This window comes from Oncorhynchus mykiss, chromosome 6, assembly GCF_013265735.2.
Source record: "Oncorhynchus mykiss isolate Arlee chromosome 6, USDA_OmykA_1.1, whole genome shotgun sequence".
Taxonomy (NCBI): domain Eukaryota; kingdom Metazoa; phylum Chordata; class Actinopteri; order Salmoniformes; family Salmonidae; genus Oncorhynchus; species Oncorhynchus mykiss.
In genome coordinates this window covers 22,998,854-23,015,402 of record NC_048570.1, presented here as the reverse complement: position 1 = coordinate 23,015,402, position 16,549 = coordinate 22,998,854, and the positions used below count along the sequence as shown (strand labels likewise).

The following is a 16,549-nucleotide window of genomic DNA, read 5'->3' as shown; positions in this document are numbered from 1 at the left end:
CCATTTGCAACCAAGCTTTAACTTCCTTACTGTTGTCTTGAGATGTTGCTTCAATATATCCACATAATTTTCCTACCTCATGATGCCATCTATTTTGTGAAGTGCACCAGTCCCTCCTGCAGCAAAGCACCCCCACCACATGATGCTGCCACCTGTGCTTCACGGTTGGGATGGTGTTCTTCGGCTTGCAAGCCTCCCCCTTTTTCCTCCAAACATAGCAATGGTCATTATGGCCAAACAGTTCTATTTTTGTTTCATCAGACCAGAGGACATTTCTCTAAAAAGTATGATATTAGTCCCCATTTGCAGTTGCAAACCGTAGTCTGGCTTTTTTATGGCGGTTTTGGAGCAGTGGCTTTTTCCTTGCCAAGTGGCCTTTCAGGCTATGTTGATATAGGACTCGTTTTACTGTGGATATAGATACTTTTGTTGATTGATTTGCACTTTGACACTAAAGTACGTTCATCTCTAGGAGAAAAAACACATCTCCTTCCTGAGCGGTATGATGGCTGCGTGGTCCCATGGTGTTTATACTTGCGTACAATTGTTTGTACAGATGAACATGGTACCTTCAGGAGTTTGGAAATTGCTCCCAAGGATGATTGAGACTTGTGGTCTACACTTTTTTTCTGAAGTCTTGGCTGATTTATTTGGATTTTCCCATGATGTCAAGCAAAGGCACTGAGTTTGAAGGTAGGCCTTGAAATGCATCCACAGGTACACCTCCAATTGACTCAAATGATGTTAATTAGCCTATCAGAAGCTTCTACAGCCATGACATAATTTTCTGGAATTTTCCAAGCTGTTTAAAGGCAGTCAATTTAGTAAACTTCTGACCCACTGGAATTGTGATACAGTGAATTATAAGTGAAATGATCTGTCTGTAAACAATTGTTGGAAAAAATGACTTGTGTCATGCACAAAGTAGATGTCCTAATCGACATACCAAAACTATAGTTTGTTAACTAGAAATTTGTGGAGGTTGAAAAACAAGTTTTAATGACTCCAACCTAAGTGTATGTAAACTTCCGACTTCAACTGTGTGTGTATATATACAGTGGGGAGAACAAGTAAATCAAATCAAATTTATTTGTCACATACACATGGTTAGCAGATGTTAATGCGAGTGTAGCGAAATGCTTTTGCTTCTAGTTCCGACAATGCAGTAATAACCAACGAGTAATCTAACCTAACAAAAACTACTACCTTATACACACAAGTGTAAAGGGATAAAAAATTGTACAAAATGTACATAAAGATATGAATAAGTGATGGTACAGAACGGCATAGGCAAGATGCAGTAGATGGTATAGAGTACAGTATATACATATGAGATGAGTAATGTAGGGTATGTAAACAATGTGGCATAGTTTAAAGTGGCTAGTGATACATGTATTATATAAAGATGCAGTAGATGATATAGAGTACAGTATATACATATACATATGATATGAATAATGTAGGGTATGTAAACATATTAAGTAGCAAAGTGGCTAGTGATATATTTTACATAAATTTCCATCAATTCCCATTATTAAAGTGGTTGGAGTTGAGTCAGTGTGTTGGCAGCAGCCACTCAATGTTAGCGGTGGCTGTTTAACAGTCCGATGGCCTTGAGATAGAAGCTGTTTTTCAGTCTCTCGGTCCCTGCTTTGATGCACCTGTACTGACCTCGCCTTCTGGATGATAGCGGGATGAACAGGCAGTGGCTTGGGTGGTTTTTGTCCTTGATGATCTTTATGGCCTTCCTGTGACATCGGGTGGTGTAGGTGTCCTGGAGGGAAGGTAGTTTGCCCCCGGTGATGCGTTGTGCGAGACCTCACTACCCTCTGGAGAGCCTTTCTGGTTGTGGGCGGAGCAGTTGCCGTACCAGGCGGTGATACAGCCCGACAGGATGCTCTCGATTGTGCATCTGTAGAAGTTTGTGAGTGCTTTTGGTGACAAGCCAAATTTCTTCAGCCTCCTGAGGTTGAAGAGGCGCTGCTGCGCCTTCTTCACGATGCTGTCTGTGTGGGTGGACCAATTCAGTTTGTCTGTGATGTGTACGCCGAGGAACTTAAACTTACTACCCTCTCCACTACTGTCCCATCGATGTGGATAGGGGGGTGTTCCCTCTGCTGTTCCCTGAAGTCCACAATCATCTCCTTAGTTTTGTTGATGTTGAGTGTACTTACAAAGCATGTAGAGATCTGTATTTGTTTTTATCATAGGTACATTTCAACTGTGAGAGACAGAATCTAAAACAGAAATCCAGAAAATCACATTGTATGATTTTTAAGTAAATAATTAGCATTTTATTGCATGACATAAGTATTTGATCACCTACCAACCAGTAAGAATTCCGGCTCTCACAGTCCTGTTAGTTTTTCTTTAAGAATCCCTCCTGTTCTCCACTCATTACCTGTATTAACTGCATCTGTTTAAACTTGTTACCTGTATAAAATACACCTGTCCACAAACTCAATCAAACAGACTCCAGCCTCTCCACAATGGCCAAGACCAGACAGCTGTGTAAGGACATCAGGGCTAAAATTGTAGACGAAGAAGAAGGCAACAACTGTTGGCGCAATTATTAGAAAATGGAAGAAGTTCAAGATGATGGTCAATCACCCTCGGTCTGGGGCGCCATGCAAGATCTCACCTCGTGGGGCATCAATGATCATGAGGAAGGTGAGGGATGAGCCCAGAACTACACGGCAGGACCTGGTCAATAACCTGAAGAGAGCTGGGACCACAGTCTCAAAGAAAACCATTAGTAACACACTACGCCATCATGGATTAAAATCCTGCAGCGCACGCAAGGTCCCCCTGCTCAAGCCAGCGCATGTCCAGGCCCGTCTGAAGTTTGCCAATGACCATCTAGATGATCCAGAGGAGGAATGGGAGAAGGTCATGTGGTCTGATGAGACAAAAATAGAGCTTTTTGGTCTAAACTGCACTCGCCGTGTTTGGAGTAAGAAGGATGAGTTTAACCCCAAGAACACCATCCCAACAGTGAAGCATGGAGGTGGAAACATCATTCTTTGGGGATGTTTTTCTGCAAAGGGGACAGGACGACTGCACCGTATTGAGGGGAGGATGGATGGGGCCATGAATCGCGAGATCTTGGCCAACAACCTCCTTCCCTCAGTAAGCGCATTGAAGATGGGTAGTGGCTGGGTCTTACAACATCACAACGACCCGAAACACACAGCCAGGGCAACTAAGGAGTGGCTCCGTAAGAAGCATCTCAAGGTCCTGGAGTGGCCTAGCCAGTCTCCATACCTGAACCTAATAGAAAATCTTTGGAGGGAGCTGAAAGTCCGTGTGCCCAGCGACAGCCCCAAAACCTGAAGGATCTGGAGAAGGTCTGTATGGAGGAGTGTGGCAAAATCCCTGCTGCAGTGTGTGCAGACCTGGTCAAGAACTACAGGAAACGTATGATCTCTGTAATTGCAAACAAAGGTTTCTGTACCAAATATTATGTTCTGCTTTTCTGATGTATCAAATACTTATGTCATGCAATAAAATGCTAATTAATTACTTAAAAATCATACGTGATTTTCTGGATTTTTGTTTTAGATTCCGTCTCTCACAGTTGAAGTGTACCTATGATAAAATTACAGACCTCTACATGCTTTGTAAGTAGGAAAACATGAATAATCGGCAGTGTATCAAATACTTGTTCTCCTCACTGTATATATATTATATATATATATATTTTTTAAATTAACTTGCAAATGTCTAAAAGCCTATTTTGGCTTTGTCATTATGGGGTGTTGTGTGTAGACGAGGGAGAAAAACAATTTAATCAATTTTAGAGTAAGCCTGTAACGTAACAAAAGGTGGAGAAAGTCAAGGGATCTGAATACTTTCCGAATGCACTGTAGATGGGTTAATGAAGCCTTGATCTGAATGAATCACACAATGTTTGTTTTCATTTTTGATTGAGTAACATGTTAATGGGTAGGCTATTAGCTCAATCATCAAGTATCACCATATTAACATTTAGATATGCCACAAACAACAATTAGAAAATATATGAACTCCTATAGGCCTACCTCCTGGCTTGTGGCGTCTAATACACCACATGCAGGCTATTGCATTTCAGGTCTCGGGTTTCACACTGTATTTGACACACAAAACACCCTATAGTTTCAGACAATGCATAAGTTGAACAACCAGTAGGCTATACATACCCAGATCTATGATTCTACATGTTATTGGACTCTGCAGACCTATAACAATGAAATAATAGAAACTTGACCTGAGATGTTTACATTGAAGGCAATATTACAAAAGTTCGAATAAGTCATTAAAAACAGGTCTATACATATAAATTAAATTAATTACCATTCATTACAGAAGCATAAAATTAGCTATTTTTGTAAGCCTACCTTGTTGCTAAAATGCAGCTAACACTGCGTTTTATCAGACAAATGTAACATGTTTTTCATGACTTTGTACTGACATTCTCTCCTGGTCACTGTAACAAATCAAAGGTCAATTTTAATATTAGTAGTTAAGCTTACAGAGCCATGGTCGCATGACCAGAAGAGAATTTCAATCCTTTGGGCGGATTCAGCACAGCCTTGACAAGAGGTTATATAAAGTAATCTTGCCATCCGATTAGACTATCACTAGATAAATACAACTAAATAGGTCAAACAAAAATACAAAAAGACCAAGAGTATATGACAGTTAATACATTTTATTGAGCTCATGTCAAATACACATTGGATAAACAAAGTGGTAAAAACAACAAACGAGGGATAAGGTGAGATATCAGGATTACTTGGATAAACACCATTGAGATTATCTGAGTGTATTGCTTCAATGTTTTAAATGCACTGAGTCTCTTTTGTAAATACAGTGATTAACAGTCTGAGGTGGTCATGTTAGCAAAACTAGAGGAAAAAGGTAATTTATGAGTCATAAAGCCTACACAGTACCATACATTTTACATCATTTGTCACATACAATCATATGAATATCTGCATTTGTATGCAATCCCAGCATAGCTAATTTGTTAGCAAGTAAACCTGCAAACATGATTGTATGTCATTAGTTGTTAGTTTAAGTATTGGTCAAGGCTTTGACATTGATGATGATGATTTGGTGTAGGTTTTATGGTGGTTCTAATGAAAAGAACACTATCAAAGCAAAGTAGGATTATCAAGCCTATGGCAAAGCCCCCCACCACAATTTAAACATTGATTGTTGTGCATAATCTTAAATCAACATGCACCATAATTGTCCATATTAATTCACAATAACACTTGATTCCAGATTACTTTGAATTTTCATTCCTTTTCACATATCAACGAGAACATGGAAAACATATAGCTGTCTGGGTTTTCTGTGCATTTGCAAGATAGAACAGCTGCCTCCGGGTTAGAGAAGGTGTAGCTATTTGTCAATAATAGCTGGTACATGAGATCTAATATTAATCAAGTCTTGAGGTTTTGCTCCCCTGAGGTAGAGTATCTCATGATAAGCTGTAGACCACACTATTTACCAAGAGAATTTTAATCTATATTTTTCATAGCTGCCTATTTACCACCACAAACCGATGCTGGCACTAAGACCGCCCTCAACGAGCTGTATTAGGCCATAAGCAAACAAGAAAATGCTCATCCAGTGGTGGCGCTCCTTGTGGCCGCGGACTTTAATGCAGGGAAACTTAAATCCGTTTTACCTCATTTCTACCAGCATATCAAATGTGCAACCAGAGGGAAAAAAACCTCTGGACCAACTTTATTCCTCACACAGAGACGCGCACAAAGCTCTGACTCGCCCTCCATTTAGCAAATCTGACCAGTTCCGGGATTCTTCCGGTGGCGTGAGGAGTACACCACATCAGTCACTGGCTAAATCAATAAATGCATCGATGATGTCGTTCCCACGGCGACCGTACGCACATACCCCAATCAGAAGTCATGGATTACAGGCAACATTCACACTGAGCTAAAGGCTACCACATTCAAGGGGCGGGACTCTAACCCGGACACTTGTAAGAAATCCCGCTGTGCCCTCCGACGAACCATCAAACAGGCAAAGTGTCAATACAGGACTAAGATCGAATCGTACTACACCGGCTCCGATGCTCGTCGGATGTGGCAGGGCTTGCAAACTACTATGGACTACAAAAGGGAAGCACAGCCGTGAAACAAGCTTACCAGACAAGCTAAATAACTTTTATGCACACTTCGAGGCAAGCAACACTGAAGCATGCATGAGAGTACCAGCTGTTCCGGATGACTGTGTGATCACACTCTTCGTAGCCGATGTGCGTAAGACCATTAAACAGATCAGCATTCACAAGGCCGCAGGGTCAGATGGATTACCAGGACGTGTACTGCGAGCTTGCGCTGACCAACTGGTATCTTTACTGACATTTTCAACCTGTCCCTGGCCAGGTATGTAATACCAACATGTTTCAAGCAGACCACCATAGTCCCTGTGCCGAAGAACACCAAGTTAACCTGCCTAAATGACAACCGACCCATAGCACTCACGTCTGTAGTCATGAAGGGCTTTGAAAGGCTGGTCGTGGCTCACATAAACACCATTATCCCAGAAACCCTAGACCCACTCAAATTTGCATACCGCCCCAACAGATCAACCAATCAAATGTATTTATAAAGCCCTTCTTACATCAGCTGATGTCACAAAGTGCTGTACAGAAACCCAGCCTAAAACCCCAAACAGCAAGCAATGCAGGTGTAGAAGCACGGTGGCTAGGAAAAACTCCCAGATGACGCACTATTGCACTCCACACTGCTCTTTCCCACCTGGACAAAAAGGATAACCTATGTGAGAATGCTATTCATTGACTAAAGTTCAACACCATAGTGCCCTCAAAGCTCATCACTACGCTAAGGACCCCGGCACTAAACACCTCTTCTGCAACTGGATTCTGGACTTCCTGACAGGCAGCCCCTAGGTGGTAAGGGGAGGTAACAACACATCCGCCACAGTGATCCTCAACACGGTGCCCCTCAGGGGTGTGCGTGCTCAGTCCCTTCCTGTACTCCCTTTTCACCCATGACTGCATGGCTAAGCACGACTCCAACACCATCATTAAGTTAGCCGACGACACAACATTGGTAGGCCTGATCACCGACAACGATGAGACAGCCTATAGGGAGGAGGTGAGAGACCTGGCAGTGTGGTGCCAGGACAACAACCTCTCCCTCAACGTGATCAAGACAAAGGAGATGATCGTGGACTACAGGAAAAGAAGGACCGAGCATGCCCCCATTCTCATCGACAGGGCTGTAGTGGAGCAGGTTGACACTTCCTTGGTGTCCACATCACCAATGAACTGTCATGGTCCAAACACACCAAGACAGTCGTGAAGAGGGCACGACAATGCCTATTCCCCCTCAGGAGACTGAAAAGATTTGGCATGGGTCCTAAGATCCTCAAAAAGTTCTACAGCTGCACCATCGAGAGCAACACCACCTTGTATGGCAACTGCTCGGGCCCCAACCACAAAGCGATATAGAGGGTCAAAGCTTCCTGCCACCCAGGACCTCTATACCAGACAGTGTCAAAGGAAGGCCCTAAAAATTGCCAAAGACTCCAGCCACCCTAGCCATAGACTGTTCTCTCGCTACCGCAGGGCAAGCGGTACCGGAGCACCAAGTCTAGGTCCAAAAGGCTTCTTAACAGCTTCTACCCACAAGCCATAAGACTCTTGGACAGCTAACCCCCCCCCATTTTTACACTGCTGCTACTCTCTGCTTATTATCTATGCATAGTCACTTTACCTCTACCTACATGTATATATTACCTCAATTACCTTGACTAACCTGTGCCCCCTCACATTGACTCTGTACCAGTACCCCTTGTATATAACCTCGCTACTTTTATTTTATTGTTGCTCTTTAATTATTTGTTATTTTTATTTATTGTTTACTTCAGTTTATTTTAGTAAATACTTTAACACTTTTTCTTAACTGCATTGTTGGTTAAGGGTTTGTAAGTAAGCATTTCAGGTCTACACCTGTTGTATTTGGCGCATGTGACAAAATTTGATTTGATCAACAAACCAACAGCAAAATCCCATATAATAAGACATAACAACTCTAGATGCCTTCTGCATATTGTAAACTGTTTTAACGAATGGTGTAATTGCATGCCTCCCAGTGATGTACCACCTGGTTTCACCAAGAGTAAACAGATGGTATATGGCAGTTATTATCATGAGACTTTTGATAGTCCTTAGAGCAAAGCAAAACAGGTTGTCCACAAGAGGCTGCACCCATAACTAAAAATTAGACTGCCTTAGTTTGAGGCTTTTGTAATCATATCATCTGAATACACAAATCAAAATATAAATATTGGGGTAATTGTGAATTGTACAAGATCTGATCAAATACACATGCACCAAGAAGCCAAATGTGCCACCCATCACCCAGAAACAACCTCAGAGGGTCAAGTTCTATGTCACTTACAGCTCCCATGTAACACTAGACTAAGAACAAATAAAACATCCATAAAACCTGGATTACACATTTGTTATGTGTAATCCTTTTAAATTGAGGTAAATTCAGATGCCAGCAAACCGGTATATCCACTGAATAATCATAGCTTAAGTCTTAACATAACTTTTTGGTTGGTTCGGAAAGTTTCATTAAAACGGAGTGAGTAGGACCTCAGAGACTTGACTGGGACATGATTGGTAGCAGACATTGTGATTATCTGGGTAAAGGACCCAGTCAACAAGCACACTCACAAACCCTCCAGGGAGAGAAAAACCACCACGAGAGAGTAGAACTAACATTAGGCAAGAGGGATCAAATGACTGTGGAACGACAAAAACATGTTTGACAAGGTTTTGCAGACAGGCCGACATTATGTAAAGGTGATTGTGAGGATGGGACACTTGGTGAGAACCTAATAACGAGAAGAACTTTCACGTCTTTTAAATTCTTCAAGCACAACAAACAAATTGCATAAGAAACTTGATACGAAGTAGAAAAACTGTTAAGCAGCAGATAAAAAAGCATGTTAATTTACAGTAGTGACATCTTACATCATTGCAACCCTGTACATGTGACTATTAAACTTGAAATCTAATCTATATTTTTCCAAAATAAATTCACTTAAATTCCAGTTAGGAAATGGAGGGACATTTTCACTGGTAGGTTTCTCAAATTCATTCCTCTTACGAAAAACAACAACCTCTCAGAAAAAAGAAAGAAAAGGTGTCTGACCAACCAAATCCCTTCAATGGCAAAAGAAGGGGTGCTGAAGCCTTTTGCTGAACGGACTATTTGCCTTCTGAACCCATTTCCTTTACCTGGATGGAAGAGAGGAAAAACAGAACATTACAAAATACTGACTGCATTTCTTCCAATAGCAACAAGACTGGGTGAAACACAGATTCTAGGTGTATGTTGCTTACTCACCCATTGAGTTTGGGTTCTAGTCAAATGCCATCTCCTGGCTTTTCCGTACACAGCAAGCCACCTTCCTCTTGAATTCACCATTTGGATCCTCCCTCCACTCTTTCTGTGGGACCAGCGCAAACTCCATTTCAAAATCTCAAGAGCACAGTTGTCCTTGTCACTTTGACACAGGTTCTGGAAGTACTTGGCTACTGTAACACACAGTCTGTGTTAAATACATGTATTATTACAACTCACCGCAGCATCCACATTAGCAGGCGATTCACTGTTTGGGTCGGCCAGCATGGAGATTACACTGATCATAATCGTCTCTACAGTGTGGATAGGAAGCCAACGTTCCTCTGGCTTCTCATAGCCAAACTTGTCCTCTCCTGGCTCATGCAGAATTGAGATACATACATCGCCATTCTTGGCCACTAAGAAAGAGATGAAAAGTCATTATATACATTAGCAAACATGGTAGGAGACACATAAATCCCACTAATGATTATAAAATATTACAGTGCTAGGTTTAGTTGGGCTCAAAGTGTTAACAGTGTGTTTACCATTAGGATGCCAGATTTCAGTGATGAACTTCAACTTGGGAGGCCGTAGAGGATAATCATAGGGAAAGGTCAGGTATGCTTTAAAAAAACCTCCTTCGCTGTAATAGAGAGAACAGAGAAAGCAAAGCAGTCATCCCCATCTGAGAGTACATTTAAAATATGTACTCCTCCTCTTTCAGAATAGCAACCTGTGTCTTAACTTACAAAAGGGTGTCTTGAGGCCCTATGATGACAACCTCCCATTTGTATATATCGTCATCGTCTATTAGGCCAGCTGAAAAGCCCTCCACTGGGTTCTTGTTGAGTTCTGAAATAGAAAGACACGAGGTAACAAAATGCAATAAACTAAGAAAAAAACACAGAAAAGTGGAATGCTGTGTAGACAATGAGTGACAGGTACCTATTGTCAGTGGTGCCAATTGAAAAAGTGGCCTGTATGTTGCCCACATCAGGTGCATATGACTATCCATTGTATGAAATAATGTGCATGATGTCTGAACCACCGATATTAAGAAAAGATAAGTTAAACCTGTTTTCTAAAATACAGAAAGGGAGGGGGTTAGTGTACAATTGAATTAAAAACGTGTATATCAGGCATCCCCAACTGGTGCCCCCTGAGTTGGTTTTATTTGAACCCCCCCAAAAAAATAAACACACCAGGAAATCAGTTCCAAATATTCCCACACATAAAAGGAAGACATATGTGATCGTATACAAATGTAAGCAGGGTTTGAAATTATCATGTTTTTGTCAAATATATCTATTTGGGCTACTTGCAGTCAATTTGTAGTCTACAAATGATTTGTAATTACACTACATGACCAAAAGTATTTGGACATCTGCTTGTTGAACATCTCATTCCAAAATCATGGGCATTAATATGGAGTTGGTTCCCCCCTCTGCTGATATAATAGTCTCCACTCTTCTGGGAAGGCTTTCCACTAGATGTTGGAACATTGCTGCGGGGACTTGCTTCCATTCAGCCACAAGAGCATTAGTGAGGTCAAGCACCGATGTTGGGCAATTAGGCCTGGCTCGCAGTCGGTGTTCCAATTCATCCCAAAGGTGTTCGATGGGGTTGAGGTCAGGGCTCTGTGCAAGCCAGTCAAGTTCTTCCACACCGATCTCGACAAACCATTTCTATATGGACCTCGCTTTGTGCACCGGGGCATTGTCATGCTGAAACAGGAAAGGGCCTTACCCAAACTGTTGGCACAAAGTTGGAAGCACAGAATCGTCTAGAATATAAGATTTAAGATTTCCCTTCACTGGAACTAAGGGGCCTAGCCTGAACTTTGAAAAACAGCCCCAGACCATTATTACTCCGCCACCAAACTTTACAGTTGGCACTATGCATTGGGGTAAGTAGCGTTCTCCTGGCATCTGCCAAATCCAGATTCATCTGTTGGACTGCCAGATGGTGAAGTGTGATTCATCACTCCATAGAACACATTTCCACTGCTTCAGAGACCAATGGCGGGGAGCTGTTGACATTGCGCATGGTGAACTTAGGCCTGTGTGCAGTTGCTCAACAATGGAAACCCATTTCATGAAGCTCCCAACGATCAGTTATTGTGCTGATGTTGCTTCCATAGGCAATTTGGAACTTGGTAGTGAGTGTTGCAACTGAGGACAGATGATTTTTACACCCTTCAGCGGTCCCGCTCTGTGAGCTTGTGTGACCTACCACTGTGCTGTTGTTGCGCCTAGACTTTCCACTTCACAACAACAGCACTTACAGTTGACCTGTGCTGCTCTAGGTGCCACGTTGACAGTCACTGAGCTCTGCCATTCTACTGCCAGTGTTTGTCTATGGAGATTGCATGGCTGTGTGCTCGATTATATACACCTGTCAGCAAAGGGTGTGACTGAAATAGCCGAATCCACTAATTTGAAGGGGTGTCCACATACACTCAAGAAAAAAAATCGTCCCGCTGCTGAATCTAGTTGATGATCCTTGGTGTATATGCTAGCTGTTAACAGCTAATGGAGTTTGCTACAGTGATGCCATTGCCAGAACCAGTGAACTGGCTAATAATTATGTGATTTTCCCATCACTGACAGATGGGTATGGGGCTGATTATTCCTTTGTTATCTTGTCAGCTAGGTAGCAGCCTATAGCAAGCCAGATCATGTAAATCGCTAACTAGGGTTGTGATTTACAGCAGAGGTTTGTGTAAAATTAGATTAAGGCTAGATAACGCTAGTTATTTCCACCATACCTCGAATCAGTAACAAAAGGTTGATTTTCTAGTTAAATTAGCCAGCTAACGCTGCCTGGTGACGTTCTCACTAACAGTCAAAATGCTAATGATAGCTAACCTTAGTTCGCCAGTTTAGACTTGTTAGATGGGGCTAGTGAAGTTGAATTCAGTCATTTTAACAAATATGATAAATTAGCGGAAAAAATATTATCTAGAATGTGTTTTACAGCCGAGATAATTGGATCGCGCTAATGTAATGTAAACAAACAATCACGACTGCCGTCGAGGAAGCCCGGCCATGGAAAGTTAGCTAGGCTAGTTTAGGAGTTATTTCTTTCTTTGAATCTTTGGCTTACCTGCCAATTGCTTTCGAAGAAGTAGTGCTGATTGTTCAGTCATGGTATGTGGGCTTCAACAAAAATAAATGCTTCGCCAAATAGACCGGCACAGTGGACGCGTCATACTACCCATAAAAACCTAGCGGTAAAACCCGGTAATGGTTCCAATCGTTTTTTCCCCATTCATTTTTTGCATCGGGAATTTTAGAACTACTTCATATAAGGTCTGTGTTTCGTGTAGATTTACCCTGGCGGACGTTTTGAATGCCATGCAATTCTCTATCGGACAAGTAGAATATTCTCAATAGATTGGCCTCAATTTACTCCCCAAAAAATCTAAATGCTAATTAGCAACAGAGAAGACCTCAGCAAGACTACACATTCCTGCAGAAAGCTACTGCATGTCATCTCTAGCCCAAGCCATGCATTTGCATCCCCTTTCTCTGTTTTAGCTAGCCACTAACTACACTTTAGCTAGCTAGTTAGCAGAGCAGTAGATCAACAAATTGTTGTTTTACTTAGCCTAGATAATTGTTTGCACAGTATGTGACGTTGGTGTCTTTCAGACCTTATGGCATTTTTCATGGATGAGCATAAGAACATTAAAAGGGGAGAAGACCACTAAAAGTCTGGCCATGTGGAGAGGGGCAATTTACCGGTTTGCGTTTGGTCAGGGCCAGCATGAGGGATAAAGTTTATTGTGTCAGTGAGTCTAGCTATTAAGTTAAGTTTGAGCATCATAGCAGTAATGTTTTCTATACAGCGGTCAACATTCTACAAAGGAAAGAGCCACTTAATCAATTATATAATCATTAACCAGATACCAGACTGACAAGTGATAACTCAGTACTAGAATATTGTCATTGATGAGAATGAATCAAAAAAATATATATTCAAAATTTGTTTAGACATCCAGCCTGTATTGTAGTTTCATGACCAGAGACAGATCTTCAAAGGCACAGTATTTATTTATCCTGAGCGGTACATGCGTTCACACAGTCATGATTTATAGGATCCTTCCCACTGTATGATTAATATGTCAAGTGATAAAATCCCAAGTTATCAATTAAGTTTATGGAAAAACTGCAATTGTCCTCGTGAAAATGACCGTTTATTAAATATTCTACAGCTGTAATGTCATCAATCAAATCAAACTTGATTTATATAGGACATTTCTTACGACAAATGAATTTCAAGGTGTTCACTGTCTTTGGATGGAGCGTTGTCTGTAAAGTGGGGAACAGATAACGAAGAGGAGGGCATTCAAAATGGCTACAGGGATGGATGTGCAGTAGTCAGGGCTTTGGGTCACAGGGTCTGGGATCCTGGGTGCCTCACCGGAGTGTCGGATGGGCACCACAGCAGTGGTGGAGGTTAAGCGACCCTATGGTGCAAGGGACCTTACCATTGAAGAGGCAGTGAAGTCTAAGGATTGCTATATCAAGGAGGGAGTGTATTACAGTCTCCGTAAAGACCATCCTTACTGGCATCAAGTCCAATGTCAACTCCACATTACTGGAAGGGGCCCCTGTTTCTTCGTTGTGTGAACATCCGTAACCTCCTTCACCAAAGCCGTTATGCTATAAATGCCATTATGCTACAAATAGTTATTTTATGGTTTAAGTGATCAAATGAACTAGCAAATATTTCATATTTGGCAATTACTACTTCAGTAGGGAATACACTTTATTCAGTGACCTTAGGTAAAGAAACGTTTTGATCTGATCAACACATTGTTAAAAAAATGTATGAACTGCAATTGCTAAATAATTCCAATAGATGGCAGCGTAAGACCACGAATGACATTTCAGAAGATTATTTTTCTCCCATCTTGGCCAGCCGGACCAACCTGGCCGCCAGACCTAGCTGCTTGGCCGACCAGACCTACCTGACTGGCCAAAATAGCATGCAACCAAAGACTATATGTCCCATGATTTTCAAAAAATGGGCACTCATGACTTTACAGGTATTAGGCCTGTGTTGCTTTTGGAAGAAAAAAATATATTATACTGAACAAAAATATAAAGGAAAAATGTAAAGTGTTGGTCCCATGTTTCATGAGCTGAAATAGAAGATCCCAGAAATGTTCCATATGCACAAAAAGCTTAAAATGTGCAGTTTTGTCACACAACACAATGCCACAGATGTCTTAAGTTTTGAGGGAGTATACATTTGCCAAGCTGACTGCAGGAATGTCCACCAGAGCTGTTGCCAGAGAATTGAATGTTAATTTCTCCACCATAATCCTCCAATGTCATTTTAGAGAATTTGGCAGTATGTCCAACCGGCCTCACAACCACAGACCACATTGATGGCGCTATTCCTGTACCCAAGAAGGCAAAGGTAACTGAACTAAATGACTATAGCCTCGTAACACTTACTTCTGTCATCATGAAGTGCTTTGAGAGACAAGTCAAGGATCATATCACCTCTTCCTTACCTGTCACCCTAGACCCACTTCAATTTTCTTACCTGCCCAATAGATCCACAGACGATGCAATCACGATCACACTGCACTATGCCCTATCACATCTAGACGAGAGGAATACATATGTAAGAATGTGGTTCATGGACTATAGCTCAGCATTCAACACCATAGTACCCTTCAAACTCATCATTAAGCTTGAGGCCCTGGGACTGAACCCCTCCCTGTGCAACTGGGCTCTGGACTTCCTAATGGGCCGGCTCCAGGTGGTGAAGGTAGGAAACAACATCTCCACTTCACTGATCCTCAACACGGGGGCCCCTCAAGGGTGCATGCTATTTACCCATGACTGCATGGCTAAGCACGCCTCCAACTCGATCATCAAGTTTACAGATGACACAACAGTAGTAGGCTTGATTACCAACAATGATGAGACAGCTTACAGGGAGGAGGTGAGGGCTCTGAGAATCTGGTTACAGGAAAATAACCTCTCATTCAATGGCAACAAAACAAAAGGAGATGATCGTGGACTTCAGGAAACAGCAGAGGGTGCACCCCCCCTATCCACATTGACGGGAACTCAGTGGAGACGGTGGAAAGCTCCTCTGCGTACACATCACTGACAAACTGAAATGGTCCACTCACACAGACAGTGTGGTGAAGGTGCAACAGCGCCTCTTCTACCTAAGAAGGCTGAAGAAATTTGGCTTGTCACCCAAAACCCTCACAAACTTTTACAGATGCACAATCGAGAGCATCCTGTTGGGCTGTATCACAGGCTGGTAGGGCAACTGCACCTCCATGAACCGCAAGGCTCTCCCAGAGGGTGGTGCTGTCTGCACAACATATCACCGGGGGCAAACTACCTGTCCTCCAAGACAACTACAGCACCTGATGTCACAGCAAAGCCAAAAAGATCATCAAGGACAACAACCACCCGAGCCACTGTCTGTTCTCCCCGCTACCATCCAGAAGGCGAGGTCAGTACAGGTGCATCAAAGCTTGGACCGAGGGACTGAAAAACAGCTTCTATCTCAAGGCCATCAGACTGCTAAACAGTAATCACTAACTCAGAGAGACTGCTGCCTACACAGAGACTCATATCACTGGCCACTCTAATAAATGGATCACTAGTCACTTTAAACAATGGCACTTTAATAATGTTAACATATCTTACATTACTCATATGTATAAACTATGCCTTATACCATCTATTGCACCTTGCCTATGCTGCTCGGCATCGCGCATCCATATATTTCTATGTACATATTCTTATTCCATCCCTTTAGATTTGTGTGTATTAGGTCGTTGTTGGGAATTGTTAGTTTACTTGTTAGATATTACTGCACTGCCGGAACTAGAAGCACAAGCATTTCGCTACACTAGCATTAACATCTGCTAATCATGTGTATGTGACCAATAACATTTGATTTGATGTTGTGTAATTGTTAAATATTACTTGTTAGATATTACTGCACTGTCGGAACTAGAAGCACAAGCATTTTGCTACACCCGCAATAACATCTGCTGAACACGTGTATGTGACCAAGAAAATTTGATTTGGTCTCCTTTTCACCTATGTAACACCTGATTTACTTAACAAGGGGGCACATCCAGGTAAGTCATGACGTAGCACAAG

General features: G+C 42.0%; 2 protein-coding genes across 2 annotated transcripts in view; both read right to left on the bottom strand.

The window, feature by feature from the left end:
* The window catches only part of LOC110525522, a 500,086-nt gene that overhangs the window by 317,013 nt on the left and 166,524 nt on the right, over positions 1 to 16,549 (bottom strand). The window lies entirely within an intron of this gene.
* Positions 8,091 to 12,665, bottom strand: LOC110525533 (ubiquitin-conjugating enzyme E2 G1). Its single transcript, XM_021605722.2, has 6 exons — positions 12,504 to 12,665; positions 10,148 to 10,250; positions 9,944 to 10,041; positions 9,636 to 9,814; positions 9,399 to 9,501; positions 8,091 to 9,289 (listed from the first exon to the last, which is right to left on the bottom strand). The coding sequence occupies exons 1-5, from the start codon at positions 12,544 to 12,546 to the stop codon at positions 9,415 to 9,417; spliced, it is 510 nt and encodes a 169-aa protein (XP_021461397.1). The 5' UTR covers positions 12,547 to 12,665; the 3' UTR covers positions 8,091 to 9,289; positions 9,399 to 9,414.

Excerpts from the sequence above, each read along its gene's own strand:
- LOC110525533 (XM_021605722.2), bottom strand. The coding sequence starts at position 12,546 with ATGACTGAACAATCAGCACTACTTCTTCGAAAGCAATTGGCAG. Across the intron at positions 10,251-12,503 it reads TCTTCGAAAGCAATTGGCAG|AACTCAACAAGAACCCAGTG; the intron begins GTAAGCCAAAGA and ends TTTCTATTTCAG. Across the intron at positions 9,502-9,635 it reads CTGCTAATGTGGATGCTGCG|AAAGAGTGGAGGGAGGATCC; the intron begins GTGAGTTGTAAT and ends CTGGTCCCACAG.